The 16214-nt window shown below is 47.7% G+C and overlaps 1 protein-coding gene across 2 annotated transcripts in view; it reads left to right on the forward strand.

Annotated features, from left to right (window-relative positions):
- SLC25A30 (solute carrier family 25 member 30) overlaps positions 1–12161 on the forward strand; it is a 17856-nt gene extending 5695 nt beyond the window's left edge. The window contains exons 4-11 of one of the 2 annotated variants that reach the window (XM_025049024.1): positions 2081–2175; positions 3020–3105; positions 4682–4777; positions 5713–5837; positions 7324–7462; positions 8119–8183; positions 8752–8832; positions 9742–12161. In XM_025049024.1, the coding sequence (XP_024904792.1) occupies positions 2081–2175; positions 3020–3105; positions 4682–4777; positions 5713–5837; positions 7324–7462; positions 8119–8183; positions 8752–8809 (664 nt within the window). In that variant the 3' untranslated portion in view covers positions 8810–8832; positions 9742–12161. The remainder of the gene's footprint in view (positions 1–2080; positions 2176–3019; positions 3106–4681; positions 4778–5712; positions 5838–7323; positions 7463–8118; positions 8184–8751; positions 8833–9741) is intronic. The other variant, XM_006914963.3, reaches the window with a different exon arrangement.
- The last annotated feature ends 4053 nt before the right edge of the window (positions 12162–16214 follow it).

Here is a 16214-nt window from a genome sequence, read left to right on the forward strand (position 1 = left end):
CCCCCTCCCTCCCTCTCATCTTCTACTGGCTCTACTGGCAGAATCCATCTGAAAGTCAGCTGGCAGGGGGAATGGCTGATTTGGTCCATAAACCCCGCCTCGCAGGGCACAGAGCGGAACAGGGAAAGGTGAGAAAGATCTAGGACAGCCGGGCCCAGCAGCAGCGCACTGTACCGAAGGGACCGCTGTGTGCTGGGGGCTGCTGATCAGTGACGAGTACACGGGCTCTCAGCGGAGGCATCAGTCCCAGGCTGGGGGGTGGGGCGGGGGGTTCCAGGAGGGCTGCTCGATCCAGGAGACACCGGCTCTGACCTTGAAAGATCAAGAAGAGTTAGCCAGGTGAAGTGAGAGAGGAACTGTGTTTGTACAGAACCATAGTATGGGCAAGAGAGCGTGGAGCATTCTAGAAACCGAGTAAGTCAGCGTGGGTACAGCGTGGGAGATGGCGGCTAGCAAGAGATGGAGCTGCAGTGGGAACCGGGTTAGGACGTGGACAGCCGCAGGTCATGCGAAGCACCTCGATTTTGTCCAGACCCCAAACTGGCGCCTCACGGCCCTTCCCCGCTCCAGTCCCCGAAGAATTTTGTTTTTTAATTGAGCCAATACCTTAAATATGAGAAATTGCACATAAAACCCTGGGTTTCCATCTTCCCACATTCATTCACTTAACGACGATCATGACTGAGTTAGGGACGCTTCTCTGACTTCCCGAAGCCTCAGCCTGCTGCGCTCACGACGGCCCCTTTCTGTGCCTGTGAGAGGGCCAGCCTGTGGCAGACAGGAGCCACCAAAGGGTTTTGAGTGGAGGGACTGACGTGCTGGGGAGAGAGAGAATTAGAGACTCGTAAGGCTGGACTCAGGCCCTCTCGCAGGAAGCGGACGTGGCGAGGGTCTGGCCTGAGGCGTTGCCTTGGGTGGAGAGAAAGGACAGTCTGGGTCTAAAAGGCTACTCAGGGCCGGACTGACCCGTTACTTGACCTAGTGTATGAGGCGGGTTGTATGGAAGGAGGAGACACGGCTGATGTGTCGACTTCTGGTTTCGGCCAGTGTGTAGATGGGGCCTCCATGCCCTGGCCTAGGAGGCAGGAGGGGAGGTGATCGTGAGGACGGGGCCGATAACCAGTTCAGTGTGGGTCGCCAGACCGGGGAGCGGGTGCAGGACTTGCGAATTGAGAAATCTAGGAAGTGTCTGGGAAGGTATCTTCGGGTCCGTGTTGGAAACGTGAATTTAGGAGTCATCGGTCTTTAGACAGCAGTTAAAGCTCCGGGCGCAGATGCGCGCACCCAGGCAGCGTGTGGAGCAGGGAGAGAAGAAAGCGTAGGACGGCGTTCTGGGGAGCCCCTGGGACAGCGGCAGAGGCGGGGTGCTGCAGAGGACAGAGAAGGGAGAGGGCGTGGAACGGCAGCTCAGAGAGGAGGCAGCTGCAGGTGGCGCAGTGGACGGTGGCAGATACTGCACGGTGTTGTGTAAGCTGCTAGTCGCAAAGCATCATTTGGTTTAGCAACAGAGATGTCAGTTGGCCACCTGTTTTGATGGAGAGGGTGGAGGGAGCCAGCTTGCAATTCGAGAAGAAAGTACGAGGTACGGAAAGAGAGTGGGGACGTGTAAATGCCACTGAGTGGGTCTGGGGTCAGGAAGGGTGGAGGGAGGGAGAGGAGGTGACTGGACGGGCCCCAGGGAGGGAGAGGTGGGCTCCAGAGAGCAGTGCAGGAGCGGTAGAAGCTTCCGGAGGCCCGATCTCACCGGGCCGCTGGTGCTGAGGGAGGAAAGTCGATCCCTTGTCCCGCGAGTGGACAAGTAGAACCACCCACTCGTTCTGGGCTTTCACTGAGAATAAATGTAGGGGGCTGAGTGTTCACGTGCGAGCTGATCATTTGCTCAAGCGTTTACATCCTTTCTGTGTTACACCTACATATATTTTGAAACGCTCCATTTTTGTTGGATTTTCAATTCGAAGAAATCCATTTCGGTGTAGTTCGATTTTGGGAGGCGAACGTGTGGCTGTAACTCTTGGCGTGGGTCTCCCGGCGGATTTTAAGTGATTTTGGACTTTCTGTCCCTCGTGCGTGGCTCCGACAGGATCGCGCCTGCGACCCTTCGCCAGGCCTCCTACGGCACCATCAAGATCGGCACTTACCAGAGCCTGAAGCGGGCGTTCGTGGGGCGCCCGGAAGGTGAGCAGGGAGCCCCCTCCGCTTGGGGACAGGAAGCGGGTCGTTCATTTCCTTATTCAAGTGGCTCTGCGTCAGGGTTTCTTCATCTTCTTTGTGACTTTACCGCTGCTGCCGAGAACTCTGGGTGTAAAGTTTACTTTAATTCTGCTGAAAGCAGGTCAGTTATCAGCTGAATTTGGGGGAGTAACAGTTAAAAGGAGCAAACATTTTAATCAGTCATCCTCATCTCTAAAATGCCTAGACTAGAGGATGTGTCGTTACAGTTCAGCCAACTTAAAGTTTTCTAAAGTCAGAGGAATCACCACCGATATTTCAGGAAAGCAGCGAATACCTTTCTCAGGGTTAAGAACCGAGTTCTCATGCTGTGTCGCTGGTCGACTCTGCGACTTCGCTTCAACCCATAGAACTTGATCTTTTTTTACAATGGGACGAGCACCAGCCAACTGTTGTGTGAGCGCCATGAACAGGAGCTGAGATGCTTCAGATTAAATATGTCCGATGAGCTTGGAAACTTCATCCCCACGTTAGCCTCACAGTAGACTTTTCATCCTTCCCCAGATCCACCTCATCTCAGTCACTGCAGGGCCAGCATTTACATACAGGGTGGCACATGGGTACTACTTTGTGTGACGATTCCCATTCCTTTTTAGATGGCAAGAAGTTTTGTGAAGCAGAATCCCTTTAGGCAGCAAAATTCCTAATTCTTTAAAATTGTTTCATTCATGACGCATACATTTCTCCATTTTCTCTAGAGGAAAATGTAGGTAAATGAGTTATACCTGTACTTGAGTTCCCCGAGGAGCTCTGGTATATGAAAAATCGAATAATATGTCTCTGTTTACAGATGAGACCCTTCTGATAAATGTGGTCTGCGGAATCCTCTCTGGGGTCATATCATCGGCCATCGCCAATCCAACCGACGTTTTGAAAGTAAGCAGTGTTCCCTGTATCTTCTGGGCACACCCCAAGTTTTCTTATTGAGAACAATGTGCAGATGATGAAAATCTGCAGATATCACATACTCGGTGTGTGTGAATCTGTTTATAATTTAAATGCCATGAGGACTCTAGCATAAATATCCAGTGGGTACATTTGCCACTGGTACAGATGATCTCAAAAGGAGAGCTCATTTTAGAGATGAGGTTTTGGGTGATTAAGCAGAAAAAAACAATTTAGGCTTGGATGCATTTGAATTATATTTTTCATTGAACATCTCCCTTGTTTTATTGGTTCATTAAAAACAGGCGGGCTTCAGATTTTACAGAAGTCTGCTTGTCGATGACCATTTCTGAATGCATACGTCATCCATTAATTCAATTTCAGGAAATACAAATGGAAATATTTACTTTCCACAGTTAGACGTGACAGGTTAGGGGACCTTGTTGACAATACCAGGAATACAGCCTTCTTAAATCCCTTTCGGAATAAGGCAGGGGAATCAACGAACTAAATAAAAGAAAAATTAGGTGTGAGTTACTTTCGAATCCTCTCACATTTTCCTCTTTCTTATTTTTTTGTCCCCGTTATTTAACCAGAATTCACTGTGCTTCTACCTTGTACTAGTCGGTGTTCTTTTGGCATTTAGAATCCAAAAATGAGTAGGACAAGGACCTTGGCCCTCAGCCTTCGGTCTAATGGGAGATTCTGACCAGCGTCAGAATTTTACGCAGCAGCCTATTGAATTCACTGCAGTTATGCACATGATGGTACCATGTGCGTGAAGGCCCTGTAGCCATAATTTTACCCTATATTGGGGTAAGATTGCTTATCCATACGATGAATCTCTAAAACATATCTCAAGGCTACAGAAAGGCAGTTCCTGTATTTTGGTTTATTTTCCCATGTTAGGGTAGCAATAGCAGTTCTCTTTAAGAAGTTACAGGTAATATATTTGCCCCCTGAACCAAAATAAGGTACCAATTTTTTAGTGAGATTTTTTTCATTCTTAAAAATGCAGAGAGCTACATCAAACGTTTATTTTTATGCTGGAATCTTGGTCATGTGAATTCCATGGCCGTCGTGAAGTTCATCTGTGAGTTCAAGTGTAACAGTGTGGCGGGCGTCCTGGGCTGTCCCGTGGCCCACTCGTCCGCACACCTTTTGGCTCAGCTGGTCGGAACTAACAGTGTCTTGGAGTAACGGGTGAAAGGAACACAGTGGTCCGTGCCTGCTCAGCAGCCTGTAGGGGAATAGGCCATTTTCTTTCCTTTTCAAAAGACTATTTAAAAAAAAAAATTAATTTCATTTCGACCCTTGCAAAGAGCCGCTAGATACAGGACTTTCCGGAGTCTGCTAGATGCTTTTCGTTAAATCCAAAGTGCCTAAGAACCAGTGCTTACGCATTCTTAGTCTGTGGAGGATATTTTAAACTAGCGTCATAGTAATAGTTATGTTATGGCTTTTTCAAATGGCGATTAAAGAACAGACGGGACGATTTTCAGGGATCTGCATTTGGGGAGAAATGTGCTGGTCTCCTTCTCACGCTCGTCTTTAAAATGACCTCTAGATACGAATGCAGGCCCAGAGCAACACGGTTCCGGGAGGGATGATAGGCAACTTCGTGAACATTTACCAGCAGGAGGGGGCGAGAGGGCTGTGGAAGGTGAGCACGATGGGGCCCGCTGCCCTGCTTTGAGTTTGTTTTTCCCGTTTCCATCACTTTATTTCACCCGAATGGTACAATGGGGGGAGGGAAGGAGAATGACATTTGCCCTCGAAGGTATCGTCTTCCTTAATTTCCTCACCTATAAAATGGAAATATAAGGAATGTGTCGTGATCTGAACATCCGTTTTGAATAATTCACACATAAGAAGTTCTGTCTACGGCCACGCCACCCCGGACAAGCCCGATCCCGTCTGATCTCGGAAGCTAAGGTGCCACCCCGGACAAGCCCGATCCCGTCTGATCGCGGAAGCCGAGCAGGGTCGGGCCTGGTTAGTACTTGGATGGGAGACCACCGATGAAGACGAGGTGCTGTAGATGTAAAACATAAAAAAACAAGGGATTGTAGCTGACAAGGTCCTTGCAATCTGTGAGGTATTGTAAGCTGGCAAGGGCCTTGCAATCTGTGAGGTCAACCAAGGGTTGCCTCGCCTAAAAATAAATTAATTAATTAAAAAAAAAGTTCTATGAAGGTTGAACATCGATATGGTTCCATGACTCTTAAGTCAAGGCTGTTACAGTCAGGCACTGGTATGGAGGGCTGTTTATTATTCTAGTGACTCGTCGGTTCACAGGACAGACCCTACGGGTCGTCTGGCGCCATCCTCTCTGTGTGGATGAGGGAACTGGAGGCTCTGAGAGGGGACTCATTCTGGCCAGGGTGTGGCCAAGGTGACACCAAGGTGACAGAATCAGAATTCGACTTTGGAGCGTCTGACTTCTTACACGCTGGTCTTTTCTGCTTTGTCACCCTGAATTTCCACGTCCCAGTAGGAACGTGAAAACTGGCCATAGTTAGGTAGGACCTCTGCACATTTGCAAGGCTTGTTCTTCGGAGAGCGATCTGAATCTTTATTACTAATATTTTTACCCAGGGCGTGTCCCTTACTGCTCAGAGGGCCGCGATTGTCGTCGGCGTGGAGCTGCCAGCCTATGACCTCACCAAGAAGCATCTGATTCTCTCCGGCCTGATGGGAGACACTGTGTACACTCACTTCCTGTATGTTGATGGCTTTTTAAATTAATATTTTGTGTAGACGTGAGTTCAGGGTGGAAATTTGCTGCAAATTTATAGGAATTTTAAAGCTTGTTATAAAAACATTATAGTCTCATATTTGAAAAGTTGCAGTGCAGGTGTAAACCGGGACAAAGTAAGAGTCCTTATCCCTTAAGTCATTGTCACCTGTTTGATGAGCACCTTCCAAGAGTTTTCTATGCATGTGCAAATAAGTCTGCGAAGGTATGTTACATGTCCTTTATTGCGCAGACAGGATCATGCTTTGTAGTCCCTACTTGCTTTTTATTTTGATTCTTTTCGTTGTTTCTGCATTACTGAGGTATAATTGGCAAGTAAAATTGAAAGATGTTTAAAGTGTACAACATGATGATTTGATATACATACATGTTTCGAAAGGACCCCCATCCAGTTAATTAACACGTGTCACCTCACATTCTTACTGTGTGTGTGTGTGTGTGTGTGTGTGTGTGTGTGTGTGTGAAAACATTTAGGTTCCGCTCTCAGCAGATTTCAGTAATTCAGTGCGATGTCCCCAACCACAGTGACATGTTATATACGTCAGATTGTCAGACCTGATCCCTCTCACACTGAAGAGTGTACCCTTTACCAGCCTCCTGATCTCACCCACCCCCAGCCCCTGGCAGCCATTTTTCTATGAGTTTTTGTTGCTATGAGTTTGACAAGTTTTTGGTTTTTTAGATTCCCTTTGTGATACCATGCAGTATTTGTCTTTCTTGCTTTTTAAAATTCGATTACACACACACACACACACAGACGCTATTTATTTTTAATAGCTGTAGATCAGTGTGGATGTATCATAGTTTAATCCACTGAGAGTGTTTTTGCCCCTCTGGGATCCTTGGAAATTTCTGGAGACGATTCCCTTTCTGACCAGGGGGGTGCGCTGTTGGCATCTCCCAGGTCGGGGCCCGGGAGCTGGGACGCACCTTACCATGGGACAGGCCTCCACGCACAGGACGATCTGGCCCAGAGCTTAGCGCTGCTCCGAGGTAGCCGATCCCAGGTAGCCGATCCCAGGTGTGGTCTGCGGCCCGTCTTGTGGGACCGGAGGCTTCGTGGAACCTGAGACCCTGGTGAGCATGCACCGCAGAGAGGAAAGTCTCTTCTCTGATCCTGACGAAAGTACGGTCCCGATGTGGCTGAAATTACTCCGAGGTCTGCTTGCAGGTGAACCGATGCGGTGGCTCAGGCTCAGAGGCCGCTCCTCCGTGTTTCTCTGATTCCTTAGCGTCCCAGAACCTCCAAGGTAGTCCCCGCCGAGGCTGGAATTTAGAAGGCGCTGCAATCGCGCAGGCGTTTAAGAGCTCTGTGTAGCCGTAGGGATGTGGACCTCGGTTCCGACGTGTTCCGTCTTGTCACGTGTTATCGTGCAGTTCGGGAGGAGGCCGTTTCCTGCCCTCCCCATGGCAGTGAGCTTGGTGTTTCTTCAGTGGTATCTTCTTCACAGTGCCAGCTTCACCTGCGGTCTGGCGGGAGCCCTGGCCTCCAACCCTGTCGACGTCGTGAGGACACGTATGATGAATCAGAGAGTCCTTCGCCATGGCGGATGCGCTGGCTACACGGGGACCCTGGATTGCTTGTTACAGGTGAGAACGAACCACTATCTGCACAGGGTCGCGAATCCCTCGCATAGCTCATCAGCTTCCATGTTGCCCCTCACGAGATTCTCATCATGATTTCAAAACACTGGATTTAGAGCAAGACAGACCTGTGGATCTGTCACTTGTAATTGTGTGACTTTGGTCAAGGTACAGACTGTAGACTTCAGTTTCCTCATAAGCGAAATGAGACAGTCATAGCACCTACATCATAGGGTTATTGTGGAAATAATTGAGAAATGCCTAGAACGGCATAGTGCCTGGAATAATGCGCATAGCCTTGTTAGAATAATTCATAGTAACGAGGGACATTCTCGTGAAGTAAGCAAGTTTTACTTAATCTTCAGCATTCTGTGGGTTGCTTCAGTCAGTGAAACTGCCCTATATATATATATATATTTATGTATTATATGTTACTTATTAAAACTAAGAAGTAACTATTATAAGTAAGGTGAGTGACACTCTACAGCCCTGCGATGGTGCACAGCTTTTGCCACCCAGGGGCTCATTTCTATAAATACAGAATCGAGATGAGTTTTCAGGAACGAAAACTCATCTTCTTTATGCCTTTGCTCTGCTGGGAAGGGCGAGCAAACGGCCCTGGTCCCTGCGACCGTAGCAGCGCTGTGTCTCCTTCCTTCCAGTTAAGTCACACTGGACCGAATGTCCTTCGTCCAGACATCACATCAGTCTTTTGGAGATTCTTGGTGTAAGTCACCGGCCCTGCTGTTCACGAGCGGACAGAAGTTTGTGACTGTCCCCGCCACTAGATTGTCAGCAGCCAGAGATCAAGATTCTCAGCAGCCAGAGATCAGGGGCCGCTTTCGTGGTTTCCATTTTCCCGCACGCTGCTGGCACATCCCAGACTTGAGGTGTTGCTTTAACGAAGCAAAGATGCTTATTTTTATCCATCCAACAACGTGACGCAGTGGTGCTCTGAATGACATCTTTACCGCCACCGCTTCGCTGCTTTCCTTCTGAGCTGTGAGGGCCGAATGTCAAGGAGATCAGACGAAGGACTCTGGCTGCAATTGATCTCCTTTCTTATTCATCCGGCTGCTGTTCGTCCGCTTTGGGCGTGGGGTGGTTTGGCGTGGAGCCTTAGTCTTCACCTGCCCTGTGGTTGGTAGGAGGCAGAGGGCAATGATTTCTTAGACACTCCTTCCAAACAGGATTTTATTTTTAGGAAAAACAGATCAGTTGCATCCAGATACTATTATTAAAGCATTTGACATAATTGGAAAGTCAGAAATTAACTTTTCCCCCTTTTATAACAGACGTGGAAGAATGAAGGGTTTTTTGCTCTTTACAAAGGATTTTGGCCGAATTGGTTGAGACTTGGTCCCTGGAATATCATTGTATCCTCTTCTGTTGCAGTGGATTCGAGAAAAGGTATAGCTAGAAAGAATGTTGTTTGTATAAACTCTCATGTCATGAGATAATTTAGAAGTAGGTTTTTATTTTTGCAGGTTCCCGTGAGTCAGGAAATAACTCTTCAGTTTCTTCTTCAGGAGGTATGAAGTCTGGGCTAGGCACTGTGAATCTTGGTTTAATGATGTAACACGTCATTAAAAGGTAGTGGTGGCAATAAAAACCTTTAGATTCTGCTCTAAACGATGGGAGTAGTTATGATTTCGGAGAGAGGCAGGGTTGACTTTCTATCCCCAGCCACCCCGGGAAGGGTGTGGTTTGGCAGCAGTGTTCTAGAATCTTTGTTTTAGAGAGTGCCTAGGGAGAAACAGTAATTAGCTCTAGAATTATTTGGCCAAGCAGTGCTATTTCCCGTCTGCCAAAGTGGCGGGTAGTGAGAAGTGGCGGTTGATTAGCCGGGAAGGGGCAGAATTACAAGGTCGGGGGTTCGGTTTCAACGTCCTCTCGTCTCCCTCCCTCCCAGCGCCTCCCTCCCGTGGGAGCCTGCCCTGCGGACACCCTTGAGGACAGCTCCCCAGGGCTTGCAGTGTTTCTCTGTCACACAGAATGTACCGTTCTGTGGTCCTCCCAGTCCAGTGATGTTGCAAGCGCTAGGCGCGCAGGGCAGTCCCAGAGCTGCTGCCAGGGGCTGTGCATCTCAGCTGTGCTCTTGTCCCCGGGTGCCCTCGGGAAGGGGCACGGGGTGATCTTCCGGGATGGTCAGAATGGAGCCCCTGTGACTCCATCATGCTGCCCAGACGTATTTGTTAGCCAGGGGTCTCTTTGTGGGTCTGTCTGTTTTTATGCGTTGGCGGGGAGATGACATTTTCTTTGTCAGCCTTAACTGATGACTGTAGTTCTTTGTGACATATGAGCAGTTGAAGAAGTTGGATTTGTGACAAGTCCAGGCTGCATGAGACACCCCCCCCCCTCTGCAAGTGCTAAGTTCCCACAGTAAAGCTTCCTGTGTCACGCGGCTCCTCGCTGCTGCTCACCGCTCGGCTCCTCCCGGCTCCTGAGGTGGGACCCAGGGATGACGCTGCTCGGGCTGCCGCGCCTCGGTGTGGACACCCCGCGTTGTGCAAGCTCCAGTCCTGAGCGTCGGTGACCTTTGACAGCAGAGGGGACGTGGACCGCACGTCTCCTGCCGAAGCAACTGCAAGGCCAAGGACTGCACGGTGCTCTCCTCGGGGGCAGGAGGGGCAGGCCCCCCCCAGGACGGTTTACTGTCCCCGCACGTCGTCAGGGGTCCTTTGCTGCTTGTCAGCTGAAGAAATTCCGCATGTGGAGACCTGGACTTTCCCGCCACAGGTATCAACAGTGCAGGAGACGGGTCCCTGGGACATTGCACTGCTTTGTAATTTCCTATTCTGGCAGCGTATTTCACTTACAATAAGTGACATTAAGCCTCTGAACACTCGACCTTTGTGAGGAATTGTTACAAAGTTTTAAGTCTCATCTCACGGTGGTGTGACACCGTGGGTGCGTGTTGGTGGGAGGCTTTCAGGCAGCGTGGGTTCTGTCTTAGGTCACGTTGCAGTTTGCTCTCTGACTTTTAGCGAAGTTTATTTCCCAGTCTGTCAACGGGGATAATAACATCTAACAGCGTTGAGGGTCAAATGAAGAAAACAGTAGTTGCTACTGCTTGACTTGCAGGACAGGTGTGTTGCTGGTGCTGTCCCACAGCTGTGATCTCAGGATGGACAGTCTGTGGACATGGGACAAAGTCCGCGCTCCGGGGACACCCGTTGTAGTCCTGAGTGGGGCCTTTGTGAAAGAGACGGCTGTGTCGGGTCAGGTGTCACAGCATCCAGTAGCAAAATGTCGCCTCTGTATCAGAGTTGATTTTTCCAGATTTCCCAGTTTTTACTTTTGTTCGAGTCACGTTTGGTAAAATATTCCGTCTTGGACTTCCTGATCAGTTTGGATGGGAGAGACGCGCATGAAATCTGAGAAGCGATTTCTTCAGTCTTGCACCTGTTTATCTGGGCTCTGATAAGAGGTGTGCCACATCTTCTCAGCACGAGAGAAATCATTCTCCTTCTCCCTTCTTGTCTTTACCTTATTCTTTCCAAAATAAAAGTGACTCTGTGAGTCTCAGGAACTTGACACTTCTAGAAGACAGCCCCAGGAAAGGGATGGGAGTATGTGGGCTTGAGTACCTTCCGTCCTTCCCTTGGAGAACTCAGATACACACTGACGAGTGGGGGGTGGGAGGGAGTGGGGGTGGCTGCGGAGGCCTGACCTCCAGGCTGAGGCTTCTGCAGGATGTGCCGGGAACTTGTCCAGCCCCTGGGCTGCTTCCTGCCTTGAAGCACAATAGAAGGGACACAGGTTTTTTGTTTTTTTTTTCCAAAAGTAAGAGCTCAGACCCCCATTACAAAGAGAAGGAAGAAAGAGGAGGGGCGCGAGTGGCCAGTAGGTGTTAAATGCTTAAAGACGAACGGGAAGTCCCAGTGCCCTGGCTGGCTCTCGGGGTGACTCTGGAGAGCCAAGCTCATTCGGGCCTCACTCCTGGTAGGGACCCCGTCTTAGAAAGAGATTTTTTCCTTCTTTCAAAACATTCCGTGGACGTGGTCAGGGCTCTCTGTAGAAAGGCCTCCACCTTTGAGTTCTTTGAGTTTAAAGGATTACTTTCTATGAACCACTCTTGATTTTTTTGATATAGAAAACATTTTATTTTTTAAGTGTACATATACTGTCTATGAGTAAATGTCATGCGAAATTCATTACATCGATTGATTAAAATTATGTACATGTTCATGGAGAATGAAAAGAAATTCAAACCTCACTAAAACTTAAGCATGTTTTAGAGACAAAAATACAGTATTTTTTCAATGTAGATGTAAACACTTTACAGAACGGGATCTCGGTCTCTCGTTTTTCCTGCTTGCTGAAGCTTCTAACCAAGAAGGAACCGAAAGACTTGGGAGATTTGGTCCTCTCGTTTTCAAGGCTGTGGCTATAAGTCCCCCGTCCCCTTGGGTATAGCTTAAATGTGGCAAAAGGATTTTTAGCTTTTATGAAAAAAGACGGATTTTTTTTTTGTTTGTTTGCTTGTGGATTTGTGTAATCATTGATGCTAAATGTTGCTGATCTGTGGTGTAAAAAACACCTCTTGTTCTTCGTATTTATTCTTGCACTGAAATAGTTTAATTATATAAAATCTATAAAATTTTCATAAGCCTTTATACTTCGAGCTCTTTAAACATTGGAATATGTGGCATAAACTTTATTTCATTATTTAATAAACCGGAGTAATATATAATTGTAAAAATGAGTTGTGGTTATTTCAGATAAGTAGAAACATTTAAACAAAGACCAGCTCCGAAGATTCCAGAAGGCTGGAGTAGAAATGGCAACGGTGACGGTGGCCGCAGACACTTCTCTCTGCGCAGAGAAGCTGTTGGGGTCATCTTACTAATCGCCTGGACATCTGCGTGACCTCCCATTATGTGAAATATTCCGCAGCTCAGCAGATGCCAGTGAATTCGCTTCATGGGCTGGGTCGAGAATACCAGTGTGATGACATCAGTGCCCTGAAGTCCCCCGTCCTCCTTCCAGCCTTTCACGTTGGCTCGAGGTGGGAGCTGGGGTCCTCGCAAACCGTGGACCAGGCAAAGACACCTCTGCTCGCCATGAAATAACCAGCGGGTGAAAGGCAAACATGGTTCATTCATTTTTTAACTTATAAGTATTTTCTAGGTGCCTGTCTTCTTAGCATTTGGATCAAACATAGTGGTTTATTGGAAAAATATATAATTGGGAAAAAGAGGGAGACTTTTTGTCTCAGGCCTCCTACCTAAGAGATTAAATGACATGCCCGTACGTGCCTGGCTTCACGGGAAGGGCCGGGAGAGCAGCTGGCTGCGAGTGTGTCTCAGATCCCTGCAAACAGAACTTTCGCTCGGATCGTGGCACCTGTCAGACACATTTGGCTTTAAATACAGGCTATTTGTTGTTAAAGTGGCAGCTGGCAAAATCCGATAGGGTAAATTTTCGGTAGATTCTAAGTAAATGCATTTGGGAATAAAAGACAAGGGCAGCGTATGAATCTGTTTCTTAAAAGCCTGATGCAGATAATGTAACCGAGAGCAAATAACCGGAAGCAGCCTCTGCGTCTGTCTGTCCTCTGCCTAACTAAACTGTGGTCCGTCCATACAATGGCTCACTGTGTGGCACCTGAGAGGAATGAGTTAGATCTCAGCCTGTTGACCTGGAAGGATGCCCATGATATGTTGCTAAGTAGGAAAAAGGTTGAGATGCAGACTCCTATGTATACCATGAACTCATTTCTTTTATGTCAGTAGAGGATGGATTTAAAGGGTGTGTGTTAGGGTTCTCCAGGCAAACCACCAATAGGGGTGAGTCCAGTAATTTGGATACAAATGGCTGGGCACCATTTGTATCAGTTCTCAGCTATAACATCTTTCCCAGGGGCATTTTCTTAGCCCCCTGGTGAGATCCAGCCTCCCACCCTATGCTCCTGTGGCACCCTGTACTTAGCCTTGTTAGAGGATAATTTTCAGAAAAAGGTAAAAGTATGACCCTAATGCAAATATAAATTAATAAAACGGAAGGAATAAACCAAACAGGAAAAGAAGACTATAAAAAATAGCCAGGCAGTTTATAAAAATAATCCGATTTTTAAAAATGATATTTAAAAAATATCATCTTTAAAACTAAAAACATACCGTTGAAATGAAAACAGGCATATAGCTGAAGAGAGAATTAGTAAACTGGATACTAGATCTAAAGAAATTTCTCCAAATACAACATAAGACAAAGAGATGGAAAATGGGTTAAAAACCACAGCGCATAGGATGAAAGGGTGGTATCCGGCCAGGTCCCATCAGGAAGCAGAATTTACCTGGGTGGTTTCAATGAAAAGACTGTGCTGGAGCAAGGACTTGCAGAGGCGTGGGCAGAGCTGGGGAGACCAGCGATGGTTGTTGATACACCTAGGGACGAGCGACGGTGGGAAACCATCGCCACCTGTGGGGTTTGAGAGGCGAGGACAGGAAATGGCGTTGCCGGAGCCCAGTGGAGGAGAAGCATTGGGCAGGAGCTCATCATAGAGGGCGCAGCTATTGCCGGGGACCCGAAGTGAAATGGAGAGCGTGAAAAAATACCGTTTCTCTCCCCATCCGATGTCCTGCCCGGGTTTCACTGGCTCCACTCAATTGGAAACCGAAGCAGAAAGGAAGCGGAGTAATACAGTCCACATCCAGGGGGCCATCATCCCAAAGCGCTGAGCACAGCACAGGTGTGATAGATTTGAGGGCAGTCGGGGATCCACGCCCCGTCCACGATCATGAAGGAGGCTCTTCTTCCCCAATTCTTTTCCAGTGACACTCCTGATTGGGTCTGTCACATGGTAGCAGTCCATTTTTCATGCCTGAATTTTCTTCAGAACCATCAGTAAGTAAATCAGGCCTGAGTTTTCTCTTTGTCAGCTGGCGGTGGAGAAGTCCCAAAGATGCCATGGGTGTGGTTTGAGGGAAAAGGTAGGAGGTAATGTGGGCAGGAGCACGTGCCATGGGAACCCGAGCCCCCTACCCGAGGCTTTAGGAACTGTTGGTGCAAGGTCCATACTGCAGATCCCATACGGCTTCCGTTTGCTGCCAGACGCCTGGATTCCGCTCTGTCCATATTATGTCATATTCAGTTAAACCTCAAGCCCTGCGGACTCTGTCTTCTTACGATCTCTTCCATTCCTCCTTTTTCCGTCTGTAGTGACGCTCCTGAGTTCAGGCCTCCTGGATGACTAAAACAGTCTCTACTCTGTCCACACGTCTGGGGTCGTCCCTTGTCAATGCAGGTGTTATTCTGTCCAGGACCTTCTCACAGGGGCAGCTTGGTGCTGTCCTCACTGCCCATTCTCCTCAGCATTGAGGTCACACTCCTTAGCGTGACAGTCACGCTTTTCATAGTCTTGTCCCTCCTCATCCCTTTGGCCTGACGTCTTGTCACTTTTCTATCTTCAACTCCAAATTCCAGCCGTATTGGAAAACTTGTCCCTAAAAATGTTCTATATTCTTGCTTCTGGACCCGTAGCACCCACTGTTCCTCTGGCTTGAAAGGGTTTCTCCTACTGCCCTTCAGATGCCATTCACTCAGATCTGTCTATTGAGCATCTGCTGTACACCAAGCACTATGCTTAGAGGGCCCTCACTCCAGGAAACCTACTGTGATCTTCCAATCGATCAGACGCTTTTCTTCTGTGCTCTCTGAATCATCATCTTATGTTTATTCCAGTGATCCTACCTTTTATAGCGTATGCCATGGTCCAGCATTTGTCTGTTATACTGGATCATAAGGTCCTCGAAAGTAAGAAATGTTATTTAATATTGAATATTCAGAACAGCATATAACATGGCACATAGTAGGTACACACTAAATATTTAATAAGTGAATGAGTTAATGAATGAATGGGTAATTGGTTGTTTTGAGATCCCTAAACACATGCACACACACACACACCACATAATATAGGAATTATATAGACACATCATAAACAGTACACGCTCATTAAAAATATATAAACGGAAAATACAAGGAAATTTTAAACAATTAAAAATGACTAAGCCATCCAATAAATTTATCATATTTCTATACCTAAATTTTTCAAACGTTTGTTAGTATCCCATGACGAACATCTTTTACATAAAGCTCTTAAAAAATCTTTAAGATTATCAATTTTTGAAAGAACCGGAGACGATGGAGTAAAAACAAAAAAGGGAATATTTTAAAGCTACTGATGGATTTTTCCAAAGACGTTTCACCAACGTCATCAGTGTTTGGTCTCATCACCAGCACGTGATCATTTTTCTATTGTACTCGTTTTAATTTTATTACCAATAAACATGCAGTTCAAAGCTTTTAGAGGCTCAGACGCCAGGCACACTCGGTGGATGTCTGGTGCAGGGCAACGATTCTGCATGGGGTGTGGGAAAGGGGGCGTGGCCATCAGGTTCAGGGCTTCCGGATCCAGGGAACTTCCCTGTCTGGAGCCCCACCCACTCGAGAACCAGGTTGCAATACACCGCTGCTGTTGGGACTGGATCAGATCCCTCTGTGGTGTGGCCCAAGAACTGGCTGGAAAGCAGTTGAGGTTGTCCTTGGAATATGCTCAGTGAATTTCTGGAAAGTGCCCCCAGGCAGAGGTACAGCTGGAACTAAGTCCTCGAGGCTTTGGAGGATCAGCCTGGAGAATTCCAGAGGGATTAAAATCTAACCAAGTGGAAAATTTCTCCCTCTTCCTCTTCCTGGGTCCTCGTTCTCTTCTTCCCCACCCCTTTCTTCTTCAATACCTGAACGGAACTGGGCA

Source organism: Pteropus alecto, unplaced genomic scaffold (genome assembly GCF_000325575.1).
Source record: "Pteropus alecto unplaced genomic scaffold, ASM32557v1 scaffold35, whole genome shotgun sequence".
NCBI classification, from domain to species: Eukaryota; Metazoa; Chordata; class Mammalia; order Chiroptera; family Pteropodidae; genus Pteropus; species Pteropus alecto.